Here is a 19409-nt window from a genome sequence, read left to right as displayed (position 1 = left end):
ATTAATAAGCGATATTCACTCTTTTGTCTATACATAGTGCTGCGATTTAATATCGCAACGCAATACAAAGTGATTAAACTTTTAATCAAAGCTTGATTTTAAAAAACAATTTTCTACTTAAGTTTAAGAAATTTGACAAGGCTATGAGAAATTATATAGAAATCCTCAGGCTTATTTGAAGTATACATAAATATCTATAAGAGGGGTACGAAAAGCTTACGTGTATATAAAGATCCACAACAGTGTTAAAAAAATTGTATTTAATTTCAATAGTCTTCCATCGAACACATCTCATAAATAAACGTATGAAATGATTCAATATTTCAATATAATTTTTTAAGTTCTTTCAAATATTAACAACTAGCGTCCTGCCTCTGCTTCGCACGGGTATTTTTACAAAAATTTAAAAAATTATATCTTTTATAATACACACACTCTTAACACACATACACCCTTCTTTTTGATACGAGTTACTAAGGAGTGCAATTTATTTTGGATATTATTATTTTAGTGATTTTTTGTTAATTTTGTTTTAATTTGTTGTTATTCTTTACTATGTCAGAGGTTCTCTGTAAAAGATATTTGATGTTTTATTTTGTGGTAAGAAAATAAATTGATTTTCAGCAGCTGCAGTCCAGAAGAGTTTAGTGAATTAAAATGTCTTCAATATTAATCACGGTGTCGGGCTTTTGAATAATATTGCCTTAATACGTATTTAAAGTGACAATGTTTCGAGGATGATTATGAACTAACAGCATGCTATTAGGTGTTTTTTAAGGTAATTTTTTTACACCTTTGGTTACATTATTGGCGTTTTAGTAAGGATTCCATTCTTTTTTCCAGTAGATTCGGAACCTTTTCAATTCAAACAAACAAACAATCAAATCTTTCCTCTTTATAATATTAGAATAGATGACATTAGAAACTATTTTAAATCGGCACAGTTTTGATACATTTTTCGAACAAATTTTAATCGTAAAAGTCGAAGATAGCTGAATCGAGTAATATTTTAAACATAGCATGATTTAAAGCAGCGATATTTATGCAACTTAATCCCACATTTGTAATTGCGATTTCTGCGCAGCTCTATCTTCAACTTTGAAAAATAAAAATTCTAATTTGTCAATTATTTCTGTCAGTGCAGGAGCATGTGTTGGTTGTTTGCACGATATGGTGTCATGGTGTGTGTTAGGTGTTGTTGTTGGTCCTCTGCAAATAACTTCGCCTCTAAGCTCAACACCATTTTGAATGCGTGGCGCTGAGTTTTTCCTGTAGCATACTTTATGGCGACTAACGCTTCCAGAAACTCCAGCCCGACACCCACACATAAATGCAAATCTGCGCTTGCAACTTTTAATCTCTCGGCCGCCAAATTGCAGTCGCAACTTCCTCTCTACAGCTTCTCCTTTGCGTTTCTCTTTTCAAATGAAAAAATGTGGCAATTTTCTCATGGATTTTGGTCGATAATAAATGCAAGTGCTTTGGCTTAAAAGCGGAAAAAAATGAAACGCGCCGGGCATAAACAAAATGCGAAGCGAGTGATAAGCAACGCTTTCATTTCATACTTTGCGAGCGAATTAAGGCAAAGATTAAAATAACATCTGGGATTAACAAAATAAAATACAATTTCAGTATATTAACATGGTCTACATAATTTCAATAAAAATGCAATTTCTTTCATATCGTCTACATCCGTTTAAAGTTTTTAGTTAATGAGAGATGATGGAGAAGATGAAGGAAAAAAATTAAATTTAAATTAAATGACTTTCAACCCATTTTGCAGATCAATCCTATCTAACTAATGAATGGCTTTTGGGTGTTGTGTTCAGATTATAAGATATTCCCCACTCACTCATTTACTCACTCACTCTCTCTCTCTCTCTCTCTCTCTCTCTCTCTCTCTCTCTCTCTCTCTCTTTATCTCCCTCTTTGCGATTCTCCAAGCTTATAACTATTCCGAAATTTCAATCTTTATGGCAAGATCGCCATCAAGAAAGATTTTTCTTAATTTTTTGCAGTATTGAGGATTGAAGCATATATGTTTGCATACCTGGTGTACAAGTATGTAGTGTAAAAGTTTTAAAATTTATTGAAAATCAAAATAAGTTAAAATCATTTACATCATTGCCTTTACGGAATGGAAAATAAATCAAAATTTTGCCAAAATAGATGTGCAAGAGAATTTCTATTCCACTATCCTTATCTTTCAAAACATTTAAGCAAAGGAAACGTTTACTTCTGGCGAAAAATCAGCTTTTTAGTCAATATTCTGTAATAAGCTCTTCCGCCGAAACACAGGAAACTATAACTTCTGCAGCAACATCGCCATGTGCGCCTTCCATGGTTGACTAAAAAGTTATCTGCATATTTTATTTTTATTACGCAGACTATTGTTAAAAATAATTAGATGCTTTTGTAGAGAATAGCATCGCAAATAATAATAAATATTAATAAACGTGAGCGTAAGAATAAAAAACTGGAAAAGTACATGCCCTGTGGCTTTAAGGAATACTAACCGCAAGCTGAATTTTGGGGCGCAACAAACCAAGATGGCGGGCTTAGTGCTTGATATATGGTTGGGCGTGTGCGAAAAGCGCGGCCAACAAGCCGCAAACAATAACAAACGATGGCAGTGGACTCGCTTATGATGCCTTCTAAATAGATACAAAGAAAATGCACGCCAGGAGTTGCTGATGGGTGGCAAGATCTGTGGGTGCGTTAAGGTACGAGTATGGGGGAGTATCGTTCTCAGTCTCTGCCTCTGTCTCGGTCTCGGGTCTTGGCCTGCCATTTACAAGCAAAAAGGATTTATGATGCTTGTTATCGCACTACAAGAAGAACGACAGCGATGGGCACCGAAAACGATGACAAAAGGTGGCCGCCAAGCACGCAATCACACACACACACACACTCACACGCACACTCATACGCGCACACGCACGCACTGTCAGCCATTTTGTGGGCCACTTCCTTTGCTCGGGGCGTATGTAGTCACAGCTGGAGGACGAATGGTTGGGGACGGGTTGGCACAGGTTGGCAATGGCGCGTAACATGGGACTCCATGAGCAGATAAAATCGCAGGCATTCCATACAATCTCCCACACATGTGCGAGTGTTGTTCAAGAAGTATCAGAAATGGAGGCAGGGACATGTTTCGTAAAATAAATATTTGATATAACAACTCTTCATTGAGATTGCGATCAGTTTTTGGTCCAAAAATTAAGGAATTTTTTCTGTTTTCATTGTTTTTAAATTGTTTTTATTTGTTTTTTTCTGACAAAGAACTGTCAAATACTCATTCAAACATAAAAAAATTTGAAAACACAATTAAAAATTAAAATTACAAAAATTCCTTAAACAGATTTGAAATTTTAAAGATAAATTATTTTGCAATAAATATTCACTCAACTATAAAACATATGTGAAAAAAAATTTAAAATAAAAATTACAAAAATTCTTTAAACAGATTTGAGATTTGAAAGTGCAACTATTAAAATATTTTAAATTTCTCTTTTAAAAGTCTCTATTATTTTTTAAAAGGAAGAACTGGCAAATATGTCTCTTCAATTATTTTTCAATAATAAATATTCATTCAAATATAAACAAAATGTAAACAAAAATCAAAAATTAAAATTACAAAAATTCTTTAAAAAGATTTGAGATTCCAAAGTGATTAAAATATTTTAAATCATTATTTTACAAGTGTTTATTATTTTTTGAAAGGAAGAACTGTCAAATATGTCTCTTCAATTATTTTTCAATAATAAATATTCATTCAAATATAAAAAAATGTAAAAAAAAAACAATTTTAAATAAAAATTACAAAAATTCTTTTAAAAAATTTAAGATTTCAAAGTGCAACTCTTAAAATATTTAAATTGTGATTGTTATTTTACAAAAATTCTTTAAAAAGATTTGAGATTTCAAATATAAAACAAATTTGAAAAAATAATTTTAAATAAAAATTACAAAAAGTGCAACTTCTAAAATATTTAAATGTATATTTCAAAAGTGTTTATTATTTTTAAAAAGGAAGAACTGACAAATAAGTCTCTTCAATTATTTTGCAACGACATAGCAGGGAAGGGCGCAGTAACGTCAAATTATTTCCCAAAATTCGTTTAGAAGCCCTGTGGCAGCATTAAAGAAAAGCCTCTTCTTCTATCAAGTCGAGAGCGATTGTTTGTTAAAATATGTTCCAAGTATGCCAGAAAGAGGCTGAAATTTGCCATTGCCTTAAAGAACGTCGCGCTAATCATTCTGTAGACGAGATTTATTTATTTATTTAATCGAAAATGAAACTTAAATTTCGAGATGAAGTCAGAGGCAGCAAGCAAGGAATTATTTCAAACCTAGTCATAAGAATTGCCTCAAGGCTTGTTCTGACTGTATTACTTGGAACTGTCATTGATGGCAGCTTATACTTATGTTGGGGCGAAAATAGCTATGTTTTGGATTTATTTTCGTTATTAAAGCTTATATTTATTTTGCTTGCAGCTAAATTTTTTCACACTCCAACTCAACAGTATACATTGCCGCAAATTTTTTCGCATTATTAGCTCAATATTGTTATTATTTTTTGTCATACAGCCCTCGTGCACGCATCTTTGGCTTTCATGTTGCTGTTGCTTCTGCCGTTGGCTGCCATCACATACTTTTTGGCGGCGTCGCTCGTAAACGCGCAAAACATGTGTTCATTCATTTGTAGAAAAATGGCTGCTGGCCTTGTTTGGTGTTGTTGTTCGGGCTAATGTTGTTGTTGCCATTTGTTGTTTGTTGTAAGCAATGTGTGGGTCGCATCCTAATCACAAATTTATGTGTTGCCCTTCTAGGCGCCCTAACAGCCCCCCAGTGCTCAGGTAAATGTCAGGCAATGGCTAATGAGCTATGTATGCGTGTGTTTGCGAGTGGCTGTGTACGAGTGTGTGTGTGCGTGTGTGTGTGTGTGTTTTTTTTAGCATCTAAGGTCTACAATTTCTATTAATTAAATTTTTCAATCTCTCACATGCACATTTCAGGTTATTGGGCCAAAATGAAGTTGCTGGCACATCAAAAAAAAAAAGGGAGCGGCCGAAGGGAGAAAAATGGATGCGCAATTTTTTGTTGCATAAACAAAGGACAGCGGAAAAGCTGCGGAGAGTGGTTCTTGGCCATTAAGCGTGCTAAAAGTATCTATTAGCACGCGCGCCAAATGGCCTCAAGACATTGGCTAAATTAGTCAATAAATTAAAGCATATTTTTGGGCGCAAGCACAAGACGCTGCGAGCGGCCCCGCTAAATAGGCGGCATTTATTTATACAGCTTGCCTTTCAGCACGAAGACAGTGCGCGAGTATGACAGAGAGGGGGAGTGGCATAGAGTGAGAGGGCAAGAGCGGAAAGTTGCAAGCAACATTACATTAAAAAATCCATTCATTAAAATGGCAACGTTGAAATTTATGGCCCAAACGCGAGTACGAGAACGCAAACGAAAACGAGCAGACGAGAACCAAGGCAAAGGAGCGGAACAGGATAACCGAGAAACGCAGAATGTTGGCCAAAAGAAAGCAACGCATGTGGCTTGGAAGGCTACGGTTTGTCGAGCACATACCACACAATCCCCTCTCCCTACACACACACACTCACACACACATGTCAGCGTCTCAAGTGGCCGCCCAAGCGCGGCGAAGCAACAACGCCCCCAAATAATACGCTCACACACACACACCTGCACATTTTAAGAATACACTGGGAATATTCATCATTAATCATTCGATTGAAATGTAAGGCTTTTTTCCAACTCCTTCAGTAAGAATACAAATCAAGCTTATTTCACCAAAAACCTAATAAACCCTTATGATCCTTCGTGTTCAGGTTATATCTTAAAAGTGAAAAAGAATGCAAACTGCACATAAAAGAGGGCTTGCAGCGAATTTGGGAAAAAGTTTAATAAGAAAGAACTGAAATATGTGTGGAACACTTTTTTACAAAATCTCAAAAAATAGGAATATTTTATCGTTATTGGGGTGAGAGATAAAGAAAACATACGCTAAACTGTTCCTAGTTTTGAATAAAGCGAATCTAATAATTAAAGCAAATGTTGACAAATTAAAGTCGTATTCGATTAACTACTTTTGCTTCCGTTTTCGTTTCGTAACGATAAGCAGAGTTTAAATTTTAATTTCACTTTATTGTAGTAGAAGAAGTAAATACACTGGAACTTTGACAGCCCTATTAATTTCACTTTATTGTAGTAGAACAAGTAAGAAAACAGGCAGCCGTATCACCTGATTCCCCGATTTCACTATAATTCTTAAGCTTAAGCTGTGCCTTTGCAGTTTTTCTTTGGATTTTTATTGAAATTGACATTATATTTGTAAACCACACTATTTACAACCGAATTGAATACAATGTTTTCCAAATCTAGTCACAATTTTAGACTTGGCTCTATAAGTTGGCTTTATTCTTTATTTACTCATGATGATGAATTGTTTAAAAAGCTTTGAAATGTTTCAAAGAAATATGGCATCTGTAATGGAATTATTGTGCTGAGTGTATTCACATCTACACATACATACAGAGACCACAGACTATTGGGTTTAGCTCGCGTTTGGAAAAATCATTTAAGAGCCAACGCAGAAAAGTAGAAAAGCGAAGGTACGGAAAAGAGAGCAAAATTAAAAGAAAAATCTCCAGCTCCCAAAATGGTCGTTGGGCGCTCAAATTATACAAAGCCAGCTATCAACAACAACAACAATTTAAACATGCCATGAAAGGTGCACGCACACACACACACACACACACACACACACACCTAAACACACAGACATGCAGTGGCAGGTCGACGGCCCGCCCAAAGGGATTTTCCGAACTGTTTGGGGACTCGAGCGGAGCTTAGGGAGCAGTTCAATGCGCTCTGCAATGCACTCAATTATAATTTGTCTGCGGGCTGTGAGCGCCTATGGGCGACATGTGGATATACTCTACATATACTTGTATGTATGAGTGTGTCTGACGCCGAAAAGTATGCAACATTTGCACAAAAGCTAAAAGCATTTCGTGGGCTTCCAGAATGCGGCGACTGTGTGTGTCTCCTTTTCTCTCTCTCACTCGCTCTGTGAGTCACATCTTCTCTTACTTGTATTTCTTTCATAATCACACTCCATGACGAAAAACTTCATTCCCCACTCACCTCAACTCACATCTCATCTAAATTTCATACCATTTGGTCTCGTTTGGTTTAACGTGATTTGCTTTATGTTTGTTTGGTTTTTTGCTGCGGTTTCCTTTCTTCGCTCCGTGCCGGCCATTATTTGTGTAATATTTTTTGATTTGTGTTGTCAGGACAACGCGAGCTGATGCGGGCAAAGTGTGTGCATAAACAGATATATTAAATATATGACTTTATGCCACCCTACATAACAGGTGCAGATGGAAATGTCTGGCTGTGCGGTCCTTGTTGTCTCTAAGTGCGTTTGAGTTTAGAGCAAAGGGCAGAAATATGCTGGCAAATAAATAAGGAGGCCTGCCCTACATAACTTGTGAAATGGCACAAAAAAGGCACAACTAAGGTTACAGTTAAAGAGATGCTTTGCAGGCTCTTTTTTGTTGAAACATTTATAGAGCTGCGCCAGCAAAAAGGACAACCAAACAACTCTGTCAAAGCTGAAGTTTTTGCGAAAAGGAAAGTTAAGGGAAGAGTGACGCCAACAGATGTTCGCCAATCACATTTCTATTTCTGTTTGGAAATTGAATAAGTTGTGAGATATTTATGTATTAGATTAAAAGTTAAAAAAAACTCAAATGTTTTTATTCACGCAAGCGCTTGCAAAAAGTCTATTGCATGAGTGCTATAATATATTTCTTGGATATAAATAAACAACACAAAAGTTTGTTGCTGGAGGAAGAAAATCGAATTGAAATGCAAAATTAAACACTTTACTATAACTATAGCCTGCAATAGATTGTTAAAAGTAGTTCTGTTTGCTATCCTCATTATAGCGCTCTTTAGAATCGGATTGAGTTGGTCCAGAAACAATTTTTCTTGTTGCTCTTTCTAGTTTGAACTGGCATCGTAATCTTCGTTTCCCACACTGCTCAAGCGGATCCTTGTCGTTAGTATCTTCTTCTTAACCACTGTTCAATTCCTATGCTCCAACTATATTGCATTTGCTCATCTACTTTCAAATCAACTATTCCTCTCCTTAATAAAATCATCTAGTGTTAGAGACCTTTGAAAAAATCACTGACTCTTTTTTTACTCTAAAAATTATCTATAAATTGTTTTTCTACATCAAGGATATTCTTTGTCAATAAATAAAATAACAAAATCAATAAAAAGACTTTAAAGAGCTCGAAGTTCATATTTCTTAGTGCTCATTAATAGTTTAAAGATATGTATGTATACTATATGTTGCTTTTTTTAATTGACGACCACTCGAAGCAACTTTCGGTGCGGAATTTAACAAATTTGGAACCGAATTTACATATACATGTATATTTTAACGCATTTCTTGACCTCGAGGCACATACAAATAAAAGAAAAGTGGTAAAACCTTAAGTAGGAAAATTTTACATTTTGGATTTTTCGTTGTAAATAAATGAAATACTAAGTAGAGAAAAATATGCCTAGAATCGTAACCATCATATGCAAACAAGGAGAGAGTTAGGAAGTCTTAAGCCGATATATCTAGAATTATCTGAACGAAGGTAAATATTTATATATATAAATAAATCGTTCAAAATACTATGTAAACAGAATGTTTGTATTAAGATACACTTGATTAATTCTTCTCCTTTCTTTCTATCTTTGAAGATAATTTTTCAAAATCCAGCATTTTTGAATAAAACCCTAGCTCTCAACACTTAGTGGGTTGCGTTACTTCCTCCTGAATATCTATAGATTAAATTAAAGGTGGTGGAATGTAAATATAAGCATTTGGCAAAGAAAGTAAAAGTCGAGAATAGGAACACATTTATCTAGATACATAATTTTGAAATAAATACTTCTTTGTGGCTGCAATAAAAGTCGTTGCCTGCATTCAAAATGCTTACGAGTAGATGCAAAAGTGTTATTCCAAATTCTGCGAATTTTTGAAAATGTATCATATTTTTTAAAGCATGTGGAAAAGAAGCTTCTTTGCTGAATTTCAAAGAAATTTGGGAGACAAATAAGTCATATGTCGATCAAAGAACATTTATTTGAATTCATTCAAAAATCACTATAAAATATGCAAAAAAAATTGTTGACCGTCTAGTTTCAAACTTTTCATAATTATTTTAATCTTCATAGATGCCTCATCTCATGCACAACATACAAGTATTTCAGACTTTGCTGCTTGAACTCCCAAATTTTTATCTTCAGCTTAATCCAAATTGTCGGCAGTATATTGAGTTCCATGTACAACTGCCAAAACACTTTCGCTCTACTCAATATTCTAATGAAAGACGCACAATAGTGTGCTATAGTTTTTGGCACTCTCTACTGCATCTCAGATAATTGCCGGCGAAGTGAATAGAAATCCTAAGTAACCGAAGAAATTGAGTATGAAGTGTTGGGCCATGCACTGCGCCAAATGGCAGTTTATGAATGCCATTGAATGCGGGCACTAAAAGGCCTCTGAAATTTGTTGCTATACGCTCTCGATTTTTAGTTGGCAAGGCACGTAAAAATCTATTTGGAAATGTCAGCCCGAGATAAAGAAGAGGGCGGAAAAACTTATTATTTTTGACTAAATTCCAAAAAAGATACAATAAAATTCAATTGCAAAGTTGTGCGCAAGAAAATGAAAACAAAATAATGAATATAGTGTGCTGGGCACGGCTATACAAACATGAACAAATAGGCAGACCAACACACATACAGGCAGACAAGACGCCAGAAAGTTGGCAAGTTTTTGCCCACAGACAGTGGTGCTAAGAAAACACGAAAAGTGCACGAAAATCTGAGCAAGTATTAAGGAAGGGTTTGCTGTGTCGATCCTACTCGACACGGAACGGCGGGGTGATGGGGTGGTGGCTAGTTCGGAGGAGAGCTTGCAATGAACACATGTCAAATGTGCTTTTTTAAAAACAAGTTTTTCCTTCTAGAGCCAGTTGTGGTTGTAGTTGTGCAAAACTGCTTATCTCTGCACAAAAAGAGACCCAGAATGCAACAAAAGTGCACTGAGAGGTGGCTGGGAGGGGGATGGGAGAAGAGAGAAGGGGGCATGACTGCTGCGACTAATGGTGCCAAGCAGCCGGAAATGTTGCCATGCATGTCTTGCTTATTTGTAGAAAATGGAGGCTGCACAAGTGCAAGTGTATTGTAGCTTCTACACACACACACACACACACACACACACATACAAACTTACATATGTATGTATTTGCACATATCTGCAAATATACTATATAGTAGAGCATGGGTGCAGATGTGTGCTGGCAACTTCATCTTGATTGCCTTTTGCTGCAAGCCAAAATTTATAAGTCTTCCGTTTTTTCTGCGCTATGATAATTTCCGCAGGCTTTTATATATAAAACGCCCAACCAAGTCGAGTCAAGTTTGAGCTGTGATGGGCACACGAACAACAACAGCAACAGCAACAACAACAATTTATCCAAGCAAAAGACAAAGTGGCCTTAAAATACACACACACTTACACTCTGACAAAAACCGAAACATCAGTCGAACACAAGAAAAAAATTCGAATGCGAAATACGAATTGACATTTTGGCCAATAGCCAAGAGTTTGCACAGTTCGGTGAGACTAGTGGCTAGAGATGGTACAACAACTCCATAAGGATGTTTGTCCCTTTTTACAAGTGCTGGGATTCCCATCTAAAAAAGAACCTATGTCTATTCGATTTATTTGTAAAGCAAGCAGGCCAATGGCGGAACTATTTGGTATATTTTAAAGTTTTTCTGTCCCGCTAGTGTCTCACTTATTTATGCGCAATTTTTGTTTCGACGTTTTGTTTTGGAAATTTCCGTCATAAAAAAAATTAAATAAACTCGGTGCCAATTATCATGAAAAAAAAAACTGCAAAATTGATTGAATTTCCATTTCTGAATGGTTTGGCAATCGGAATGGAATCAACACATTTCCTAAAAGGACGATGGCTGGTTATGGAAAGCTCGTTGAAGCAGTTCAAACGGTGTCCAATCCCGGACTAAGAGCCACGAAGGTTTCCATATGTTTCCAAATGAAACACTGAATTCGCACCTCTCTTGTTAACAATAAGACGAAGCTATCCTTATCTGATAATAACTCGCTGGAAACTGAGGGATGCATTTTTTTTAGGTGATGAAAAGGCATTCAGTACATTCATACGAAATGGCAGCTTAAAACCTCTTTAAATAAAATTTTAAATTAGGGTAAAAAATAGATACCCTTTTCCCGAATATAATACATATAACAAATTGTTACACAATTAATTGTTTATGTGGCATATGTTTGGGAAATATTAACAGAGTCCTTGTTGTGGTTTCAAAGGTCTTACAAGAAATAAATAATGTCAAATATTTAATCAAAAATAATTCAGTTCGTGCAGTATTCAAAAATACTTAATAATTATATGAAAGAAAATCAAATAGTAAGTTGTTGCCAAATTGAGTCTGTTCGGAAGGTTAGAATATGTGTCCGAGCTATGATTGAAGCTTCTAGATTAAAACGCTTAATTTTAATTTTAAAAAAGTCTTCTGCAAAGCAAGTTGAAATATCTGCAGATCTGTTTCTGGAGCCGTTTTCAAGGTAGTTTCTATGCTACTGTATCGTGTTTTTTTTATAGTAGATCACCAAAAATAAATGATGTACTTTTTAATATATTAAAAGTAGTATTTGTTTTCAATTTGCTTGTCTTTTAGTTCTGCTCAGTCTATAATTCCAAAGAACAATTTTAATTTAGTATTTTATAAGAGTTCCTTTTATTACTTTTTCTTAGCTTTCAAGTCTTAACTTTTAAAATCGCTAAGTAATGAAGGCCCATCCGCTTTTTCCCCGGCCACCATTCCCGAGTCACGTCCGCTTATCCTCTCTAGCTCGGACCCGAAGTCGATGTTGCTGTTTTATGTAAAAAGGCAATAAGCAGGCAGGCAGGCATCGACTACTGACTTCTGACTTTGGCTTACTGGATGACTGGCTGGCTCTTTCGCTGACTGAGTGACTGACTGGCTGGCTACGTGAGGGCCAAGGCATGTCTAATTGAATTTGACTTATGCGCCAAATACGGTTGCCTGCTTTAAGGCGCCCCAGTCAAAAAAAAAAAAAAAAAAAAAAAAAATTGAAAAGAAAAATTGACTCCAGAGCCTTATTTGGCAAACTTTTCGATGCTAAATAAATTTTCGCGCCACTCACTCAGTGAGGCAAAGTAATCAATGATGGGCGTGGCACAAACGCACCCACACACACACACACACGCACACACACACGAACCTAGTGGCGAGTGTAGCTGGTTAATTGAATTTTAGCGCTGTGTAAAATTTTTCGTCGGCACTTTGAAGTGCAAACTGCAAACTGTTTTTCGTGCTCCTGTTGTTGTTGTATGTATGCGTGTGTGTGTGTTGTGTGTTAGAGGCAGCTGAGAGAGCGAAAGAGAATTGCAGCTTCGGCCCTGTTTGTGGGGCTGTTTATCTAATTATAGCAACATTTTTTCAACCGGCATTAGCTCAAAAGTTTCACATTAATGGCACACGAAATTCACTTTGTGGTGATTTTCAATTCCTTTTTTTCGATGGCAAGGCATGGTGCGGCACAGTTTTCTAGGCACCGCTGAAGTTTTCAGTTGATTTTCATGCGGCCGTTTGGTTAGTTGTTTGCTTTTGGGGCCTCTGTGTGAGTGTGTGTGTGTGTTAGTGTGTGTGTATGGGTGTGTTGTGGCCGCATTCGTTTGATTGCAGTGCAAAATGGACAGCACGGACAGCTGCACTTTGACTGCAAGCCAATCAAAGTTGAAAATAGGCTGATGGACACAGGCACATTTTCACGCATTTGAGAAATATTTGAAAATTGTTTTAATCTCATTTCAGTTCGCACTGTCCCCACAATAAAGTTAACACCATTACCATCGTTTCCAAAATCGATATTATATATGTGCTTAAAGAATCAATAGAAGTTGTTTGATTTTAAATCTTTTAAACACTATTATATATTTTATTTTCATATGTGTTTATTTTATGATTTGCTTCGTTAAGAATTTCGATTTTTTTTTAGCTCTTTGCATACAAATTTGTATTTTCTTTGAAAAGATATTCACAATAAAGTTTGTTGGTAAAAAATTGTTATTAGTTTTTTTAAAACACAATATTATCTGCCTGTCCGACTGCTGCTTAAGTTCCTTTTTCTAAAATATTTGTTTTTATTAAATATTTTTAAATATTCAAATATTTAAACGTAGTTCAATTAATATCATACGTAGCGGCTAAGCTCTATAACTTGAAAGTGCTTGCTGCGCCACCTAGTGTGTAAAACTAAAAACTGACAAAGTGTCAATGGCGCCAGCTAGCGGCAAAAATTACAACTACGCACTATCGCTTTTAAAAGCACAAAGAGCTTAAAGCACCAAAGAAGCAACAAGTTGAGAAAATGTTGGCAATTCTGACTCACAAAAGGAAATGGAAAAGGAAAAAAATGTTACAGAAATTAAATTAAAATGACTTTATAAAACGAACCCAAATTTCTTCATTCAGTCCCATTTCGTCGTCCCATTCATTATTGAGTTCATCGTTTAATTGGCAACAACGATAGAAAATAGTCCAATTGCCGGTAATGGAGCCGGCATCGACGCCCGCTTCTAAGAACTCTTTCGGCCAATCATTCATTTTATTGAAATTTGTTGTTAATTTGCTTAAGTTTTGTTTAAACAGCACACGCACGATACGCACAAATAGTGCAAATAATATAAAACACAACACAATGTTTGAGAAAAACACAACGAAATAATTCCAGAATTATGAAGCGCAAATAAGATGAGGGAGCGTCGTTAAAAAAAAGCACCTGCCCGCGTTGGCAACAAAAATGCAACTAATGTCAGCGCCGACTCAAGCAGCTACAGAAGCCGGCGCAAGAAAGTTGCAAGGAATTGTGATTCGCGTGTTGTATGAATTGTGTGTGAGGCAACTGTCCGCGTTTGCGTATGTGGGGGTGAGGCAGCTTGCATGCTGCAAAATGTGACTATCGAGCCTTTGACTTCGCAGTAGGAATTATTATACATATGTACATATACATGTGTATATGCATTTGTATGAATATGTATATGTATGCTATATAAACTGCGCATTGGCGAATTTTTATAGTGATAAGTAGATAGTGTAAGGATTTTAAAGTTTAATCGCCACACATTATTTTATTATATTATATACAGTACATACATAGAAATACACGTTATTTCATATTAGGATACATACATACATATGTATATGTTGCATACAATATTACCATATTTAATTCGCTAACAATTTAATGATTAATTTTGAATTTACTTTGAAAATTAACCAATAATCAAAAAATAAAACGTATACAATAATGATTATTCTTTGAGTTTTATTTTTTTGATCAAAAATAAAACTCAAGCTGAAATGTTGTCTGTTTCATAACGATTAAGGACAAAATTTATATATATCCTTAATCAGTGAGTCAAGGCGAATATTTTTAATTAACTAAATAATTAATTTATTAAATAATTATTTTTTAAATCACAAATGCGAATGTACATATGTAACAGGCAGAAGGAAGCGTGGCAGACCCCGCAAAGTATATATATTTTTGATCAGCATGACAAGACGAGTTGATATAGTCATGTCTGTCTGTCCTTTCGTCTGCCTGTCTGTTCGTTTATATAAACGAAATTGTCTCACAGAATCTAGAATAATGATTATTCTTTGAGTTTTAAGTATAAATATAATAAGTATAAAAACTTAGTCAATGTCACCTAGGTTAATGTTTGATGTTATTTATTTAATATAATATATAATACAGTAAGTACACAAAAGTATATATGTACATACATATAACAAAATAAATAATATACATTTATGTACATATTTCAGTATATTTGTTTTGCTCTAACTTATTGAGATCATTATTATATGTAGCTACATTTTCCTTTTAACCATATACATATGCACGTTTGTCAACGTCCTACTGAGTTAAATTATTCCTTAGCAACAATTTTTGCGTTTTCATTGCACGATCGAGCATTGCGTCATCTATTTCCTTTACCTCTCTCATACTCATCGCATAGTTTACTTTTCAATTTTTCTTCTTCCTTTGTTGCTCTGTTTTCACTTGACTTATCGTTGTCCCTCTTGCACTCTCTTAAACTCACACCCACACACACCTGCATACAGATCAATGTTTGGGCTTTTCTTGCCGCCGTTTCGTATCTGCAGCTGCTCGTCTCTTTTTAATGTGTTGTTGTAGTTGTTGCATATTGAGGAAGTTGTCAAACAGTATTGTTTAACCGAGCTCCCGATGGCATTGTACGATTATCTGTATGATAAAAACTGCTTATTTATTATATATACATTTACTAGCACTCCTAATTATCGTTTATATCTTTTTCTTTTACTCCGATTTTATTTAACCTGTTGCATCCTTGCACTTTTTCCCCATAAAGCACAGGTGCTTTCAAAAGCTCAGTTGGAAAAGTCGCATTTTGGCATCCTTGCCAATAGATGGCGGTATCACTAAATTTAGCAGAAAACTTATAAAACTAAAACATGTAATAAAAAGTTGTCATAGAAACTATAGGACTTACAGATTCTTTTAGTGAGCAGAGAGATATAGAATCTAAATTGAAAATTGAGGAGAGTTTCGTGATATCTGATATTATGCTATAGTTTTGTATATTGCTAGCTACAGCGAAAGCTATGATATTAAAAAAAAACATTTGAAACAAAGATCCCCATTGTAGATCTGGCAAGATTTTCAGGTATTTTGACTTTACACTAGACTAGAAAGTTTGCTTGTTTATAGAATTAAAGATGTTAGGAGAAATGCAGATGTACCATAATTATTGTAAATCATAAGATTTCGAAAAAACGAATTTTCGGCTAATTCGATCAGCCGGAATCTTCTCAGAGTTTCCATTTAGAATTAGGTTAATCCTTAAGTCTAGTTATTATTTTGGTTTCTCTTTAAATATGCGACAATCGATTGAATTATGAATAACATTTTTGGAAAACTAAGTCCCGGTCCACTCACCTGTCTCTGATGAAATTCCATGGCCGGCACGGTGCCATTTAATTCAACTGCAGACATTTATTTTGATTTTTATTGTTAATTTTTGCGCTTGAAAATCGAAAGCGTTATTCTTGCTACTTTTACTGTTGCTGGTATTGTTGTTGTTGCTGGTGCTGCTTGTTTTCAGCTAAGCACACACCCACACTATTTTTTTTGATATACTAACAAACTGCCGGATAGCGGGAGAGAGGCAATAATGCGACCACTTTATGTGGTATGTTGCTTTTTCTATATAATTTGGCAGCTGCTTTTAACAGAGTTAAAACATTCCGACAATGAAGATGACTTTGGCGCCGGTGTGCCTCGAAGTTGATCTGAGCTGAGTCCTTGGGGACTGTTGTGGCGGGCGGGAAATGCGGAGAAAATTGTGTGAGCTTGCCTTTTTTTCCGCCTAATTGAATTCGCACACAGATTTGTTGGCTTTTTGTTGCTCCCACTGTTGCTGTTGTTATTGTTGTTGTGGTTGTTAGAGTGTTACTTTTGATATTTTTGGCTGAACAGACACCAAAGACGTGTCACTAATACAAAATGTGCACAAATACTTTTATACGAGTCCATACATATGTACATGAGTACGAAGAAAAGCTAAAATGTTGTTTGTTTTTTTTTTGTGTGTCAAAATCCTAAATGCAGTGCGACAGACAAGCCAGGATAGGATTATTGGTGTTGTTGTTGTTTTTATTGTTTTTGATGCTGACTGCACAGATTTGATTTCATTTGATTTTTAGTTGTTGTTTATGAAAAGCCTTTTGTTGCTGAACTTCATTTCATGATTATGCCTGCAAAGAGGAAATGGAGAGAAAAAATAGAATTATTTTTCTGAATTCTGAGTGGGGGTTATTCCAATAGTGTCTGCAATTCAAAATATGTACGCCTTTGCAGATATGTGATGCATTATTTCTTATGTCTTGAATCGGTTTTTGCTTTGTTGTTTATACTCTTAGACTTATATTCAAGAACCCCTTTTTTAACGACATTTCTTTTTGAACCCATTCTCTGTATAGAACGCACGTTTTAATATTTTTATGATTTTTTGCATCAAAAACAATAATAATAATTAAAAATAAAATAAAATAAACATATTTATTTATTTACTTTTCAATATTATAAGAAATTTTTGAACTAATCATTCCTACGGAAACTGTTTTATATATCAGTAGTACTCCGATTTTGTTGAAACTTCAGACTATACTCACTATACTATACCGAAAGACAATAATTTCTCGATGCTCATACGGACGGACAGACGACCATTGCTAAATCTTTTTGTCTCCTTATGGGGCCTGCCACGCCTCCCCTAGGCTGTTACATACTTTTTACGCTTTTCTTGGCTTTCTAGTATACTCTTTAAGCTTTCCGGTACGATATATGAAAGGAAAATGATCATCAAGAGCTAATTGAGAAATGAAAGTATAAGGTGTAAAGTTTTTGTCGTCAATTCCTTAAAAACATTAATTAGGAGCAGAGGTAATTGTAACATTTATTTATGGATCTCTTTACTGCAGAATAAGAGGTTTCGAATAAAGGGGAGAACCCAGCTAATATATTAAATGTTATTAAATACGTAAATAAAATGATTAAGTACGAAATAAATTAATAAAACCTAAAGGATAAAGAGTAAAATGAAAATTGATTGATATTCTTCTATTTTAATATTTATATATACAAGTATACTATACTACTATTACTTATTATGTTTCAGAATCTCACAATTTTTCAGCTTAGTTACATTTTATATATTGTATGTAAAAGCCTTCACACGAATCAGAATCAGATTTATTTGACTACAATTTAATATCCTGCTTATTCTTAGGACCTGCTCCTTTTCTCTAAGTATTTGTACAACTTTCGGGGTTACCCTCGTAGCGTTATCTAGTTTATTGATGAACAATTTGTCGATGCGTTCTTGCGGATGTGAAATGACTGCTTAAAAGAAAATATAAAAGTTGTCGCACATTAAGGCGGCTGCTCAGAATAACGAAAGGAATTGAAAGCCACGTGCTTCGACTGGATTGTTGTTGTTCTTGTTATAGGCGTTGATGCTGTTGTTGTTGTTGTTGTTTTTACTGCTGATTCCATTGGTTGTGTGTCAACTAAAGTGTTTGTATTCATTCATTCATTTTGCACTTCTATGGCTGCTGCGTGCTCTGGCGCGTGAATGTTGGCAGAATACGCAAGCGAATGAGGGGAGAGGTGGCTGTGGGGATATGGGGGTGGAGATGGAGGTAGTGGGCGGTTCCTCCTATAGATATATTGGCCAATATGCCGCAAATTGGCATGTGAGTGAATTTCGATTGATTGGCTGATATTTTTTGGCTTTACGAAGAGAATTTCTGAGCGTGGCACGTGTTGTATTTGTATTGAGGTTACGGCTCGAATGAGAAAACTGGCGAATGCATTGAGGTTTTTAGGCAAATGTCCCAGTTTTTGATAATTTCGGATGCAAGCTAATGAAAGTGGTTTTCATTTGAATATTCGATACAACTCGCTTGGCCATTTCTAATGAATTAGAAACTCATTTGAATGGCAATCATACAAGGTAAATAAGTTAATTAAAAGCTGATAAGAAGAGCATTGCATTTTCTTGCCCAAATGTTGTACCAAACAAAATTTGAAAAGGACTTCCTTTTTTGAGGTCAAAAGAAACAGATGAGAAAAGGAAGCTCACAAATATTTGTTGCTTGCCAGGAAAGCATTTGCTTTTGTGGTTTGCTGACGTTAGTCAAAGTATATCTATCTACAATTGACTTATACAAGCTTCAATATCATACTTCGAGAATAATCGTACTTCAAATATTAAGTACATTTTCAAGTAGGTTAAAAATTAGCTTGGACCTAGTTCTTGGAAAACTTGTGCTGCCCAAAGGGCAAAGGGTATGAAAATAAGTGCACCATTAATTAGATTTGAAAAATTGTTGCCAAGTATATTGCAGGCTTTTAAACTCTTGACAATTCCAAAACAATGACACAATGAGCTAATATTCTAAATACTTACTCCATCTAAATGAGCTGTTTTAATATTAGAGGCCTTGGATGAACAAAGTCTCAAATATACATTTTTTACTCTTCTCTGTTCAAAAATTCCTAATTCTGAGTTTTTATTTTCTTAAAGCAGGCATTGAATATTTATTTTCTGAAAAGGGTAGCTGAAAGAAACTACGATAGTATTCGTAGAAAGCCGCTTGTCCTCATCATATTTTTAGAGAATTTT

The 19409-nt window shown here is 35.1% G+C and overlaps 1 protein-coding gene across 1 annotated transcript in view; it reads right to left on the bottom strand.

The window, feature by feature from the left end:
• The window catches only part of LOC115622118 (AF4/FMR2 family member 4), a 141364-nt gene extending 125090 nt beyond the window's left edge, over positions 1-16274 (bottom strand). The window contains exon 1 of the mRNA XM_030515963.1: positions 16160-16274. Within this exon, the coding sequence (XP_030371823.1) occupies positions 16160-16216 (57 nt within the window). The 5' untranslated portion in view covers positions 16217-16274. The remainder of the gene's footprint in view (positions 1-16159) is intronic.
• Between the last annotated feature and the right edge of the window lie 3135 nt (positions 16275-19409).

The sequence above is a fragment of the Scaptodrosophila lebanonensis genome, unplaced genomic scaffold (assembly GCF_003285725.1).
Source record: "Scaptodrosophila lebanonensis strain 11010-0011.00,11010-0021.00 unplaced genomic scaffold, SlebRS2 tig00000043-arrow-pilon, whole genome shotgun sequence".
Classification (NCBI taxonomy): domain Eukaryota; kingdom Metazoa; phylum Arthropoda; class Insecta; order Diptera; family Drosophilidae; genus Scaptodrosophila; species Scaptodrosophila lebanonensis.
This window is presented reverse-complemented; position numbering and strand designations above follow the sequence as displayed.